We start from the raw sequence: 3,062 nt of genomic DNA on the forward strand, positions 1-3,062 counted from the left end.
TTCAGTATCTCATACATAAATGATTCATAATTGCTATGCTCAAAATGTAATGACTATATAACTTTTATTCATCACATCAACAAAAAAATAATCAACTTATAAATCCTTAATTTTGGAGGAATCCTTCAACATGGCCTGGCTAGTAATTTCACGAACTAACTGGTAGAATGGTCAAGTCTCTATGTTATATTTGCAACTATAAAATTTTCGCTATTTTAAACCAAGAAAAATATGAGATTTGACCAAAATGAAACATGTGTAAGTTGGAGGATCATATTGAAATAAATTAAAATAGAGCAACCAACCCAAAACAAACGTATAAAGTAAGGTGTCTTCTAGTGAAAAATTTTCCCATTCAAAATATAAGACGAGAGAGGACAGAGCAGCTCCACTAAACCTAAAGGAAAAATGCTGCAGTACCCGGCTTTCATGACCCAGTACCCATGGTCGACCCGGATCATTCCGACGTCGCATTTGCTTCCACCGCAGTGGCCCCAACCCCAAAACGACGAGCTCCTTCTTGCTATGGAAGAATCCGATTACGAAGACAAGGTCATGATTTCTCTATTTTCCTCTTATTTATATTATTAACTTTGCTTTTATTGAATACTGTCATCTGATATACCGTGTTGAGTTATACTGCAAAATTTCATATTCGTGATGGGTATCTGCGTGTAATCAATGAGTTGCAATGCATTTATGATTTTTATTTCTTTAATTTTTTGGTTCAAACGAGCATGGGAAACCCTCGAGCATTGTAGCAATAATTCTGGTCTTCTTGTTTGGGACATGTTTGGTTAAACCTAAAAACGAAGTGTAACTACCTTTTGAGTAACTTCTTGTTTTAGTTAACTTACTTTCAAGTCAAAGAAATTTGAAAATATATACCTTACATCCGAATGATGATTTACTTATCCAAACTATTTACTTAAAGAAACCTTTTTAAGATTAGCCAAATATGCTCTTGAATCTGATGGCTTCCTTCGTTATCATAATCAAGTTGATGTTTGAAATAGCTGAAGTGAATTTGAGAAAAACAGGAAACAAATGAACACGACGATATTTCGTGGAAACCCCTAATTTTATGTGGGGTAAAAGCTATGGACAAGTATAGATGGATAAGTATTTCAATGTAGTAGGAAAATCACAATAACCCTTCTCCTTTCTCTCTACTACCTGCAACACATAACTCAGTACTTCTCTCTATGTCGTGCATTTTCTCCTAAATTGCATTCCCTATTTATAGTGAACTGGTGACACATGACCAATTATAAAAGTAAGTTACTAAACTGTTTTGGGTGGTTAGGGGCTCTATCATCAATGGAAAATTCAAGGAACTCCATATTTCCTGCCTATGTGCCATGCTGATTTTGCAATCATACTAAATGGATAAGATAATAAATAAGGTATGGTAACGGGTGGAGCTAGTGCTAGTTGAGGATAAATTAAGTCTAAGGACGAATTAAATGGTTAAGTGACATATTTTGCATCATCCTAAAGAGGCTCCCTTCCGTAAGAGTGACTGACCCGATTTTGTAGAGCAAGATCGAAGACGAAGGGGTAGATCAAAATTACCATGGGCTGTTATAGTTGCTAAAGATATGGTTGATTTCATCTCCTATTGGATCTTTTATTGAATAGTACGGAATTGCTAAGAAAGGGTTCATGTAATGTGCCCTAAATTTACTGGGAGTCTGGGAATAATGATGGTTTGTTGTGTCTTACCAATTTGTACCCGAGATAAAATTGATTAAGGAGCAGCAATTCTGAACGTCCCACATACAGGATGAGATGGCTTGTTGGGATCTCTATATGTGCATTTATTGTGAGCTAGATTCAAATGATATGGAGTGAATGTATGAAATTGAAGAGCTACAGTGAATTCTTTTGAGGAAAACAAATTAAATGATGATAATAGATCTGGAATTATTTTAGGAGAAGGTGGAGAAGATCTGTGAGATCTTTTGAGGCTTTTAGTTTTCATTTTTAACTGAATATCACCGCGATGCCATTGATTCAGTGAGATGGATGAGAAAATTGTTTCCAGTAGAGGTGAATGAGATATCTTAACTATTTAATGGTTAATCATCAGAGATCTTTAAAGATGTGCAGCACTTAAATATACAGCATCGTGAAATTTAGTTTGGAGTCTAAAACTCAATGATAGACTGTTGATAAGATTATTAAAAATCATAGATTAGTTAATATATGGACATAAGCCTGTAGAGATTCTCAGGTTCTCTTGGGATTTAACAAGTCTCTTTGGGTCATGATTGTTTGCTCAAAGACGGCTTTATATCTTTCCTTGACAAAAAGGACAAATGTTTCCATTAATTAAATCATGAACATATGCTGAAATATGTTATATTGTTCAGTCACATTACAATTCCCTCTATCTTCTAACGTCAAAGTGAAATATGGGACTTAGTTCTTTTTTGCTTTCAATTAATGGCTATTGATTCCAGAGGTGTTGGTAAAATAGTGTGTAATAAATAATATTCTGTTTTTCTGATTAATCATTTAAGTGCATCAAAAATCAAAAGAGTCAGGGGTTGTGGAGCCGGTCCAGGATCATGTTTTGAAGAAATCATCTGTAACATTTTATTTTAGTTTTCCGTTCTCATTTTAAATCAGAAGCTGACCCATCTTCAGTTTCATAATTGGTTTATTCATAACTATTTCATGTTGCTTTGCAGTGTAATGAAATCAGAAAGGCGAATAACAATTTAACCATAATTGGGAAGACTATCATTGATAACGATAAGGAAGATATTGACAATGATGCAGATGATGATGATCCTGATAACGTGGAAGAGTCCGAGGGTGATGAATTTGAACAGGAAACTGGTTGAATTTGAGAAATGTTTTAGTGTGCATTATGCCAATATACGTTAGCCATTTGATTTACTTGTAATGCACGAGGAACGTCCTCCTGTCAATCTCTTATGCTTTATCCAGTATACTGATATGTAGCTGACTTCGATTGTATTAGAAATAAGGTGTAGTTTGTTGCTGTATGTATGCACATTTAAGCCTTTGACTGGAGAATTGATTAATGGTCC

General features: G+C 34.6%; 1 protein-coding gene across 1 annotated transcript; it reads left to right on the forward strand.

Moving 5' to 3' along the window:
• The first annotated feature begins 364 nt into the window (after nucleotides 1-364).
• On the forward strand, nucleotides 365-3,062 carry LOC111375011. The gene is made up of 2 exons (XM_022997805.1): nucleotides 365-552; nucleotides 2,697-3,062. Exons 1-2 carry the CDS (start codon nucleotides 409-411, stop codon nucleotides 2,850-2,852), a joined length of 300 nt encoding a protein of 99 aa, XP_022853573.1. The 5' UTR covers nucleotides 365-408; the 3' UTR covers nucleotides 2,853-3,062.

The sequence above is a fragment of the Olea europaea genome, unplaced genomic scaffold (genome assembly GCF_002742605.1).
Source record: "Olea europaea var. sylvestris unplaced genomic scaffold, O_europaea_v1 scaffold13264, whole genome shotgun sequence".
NCBI lineage: Eukaryota > Viridiplantae > Streptophyta > Magnoliopsida > Lamiales > Oleaceae > Olea > Olea europaea.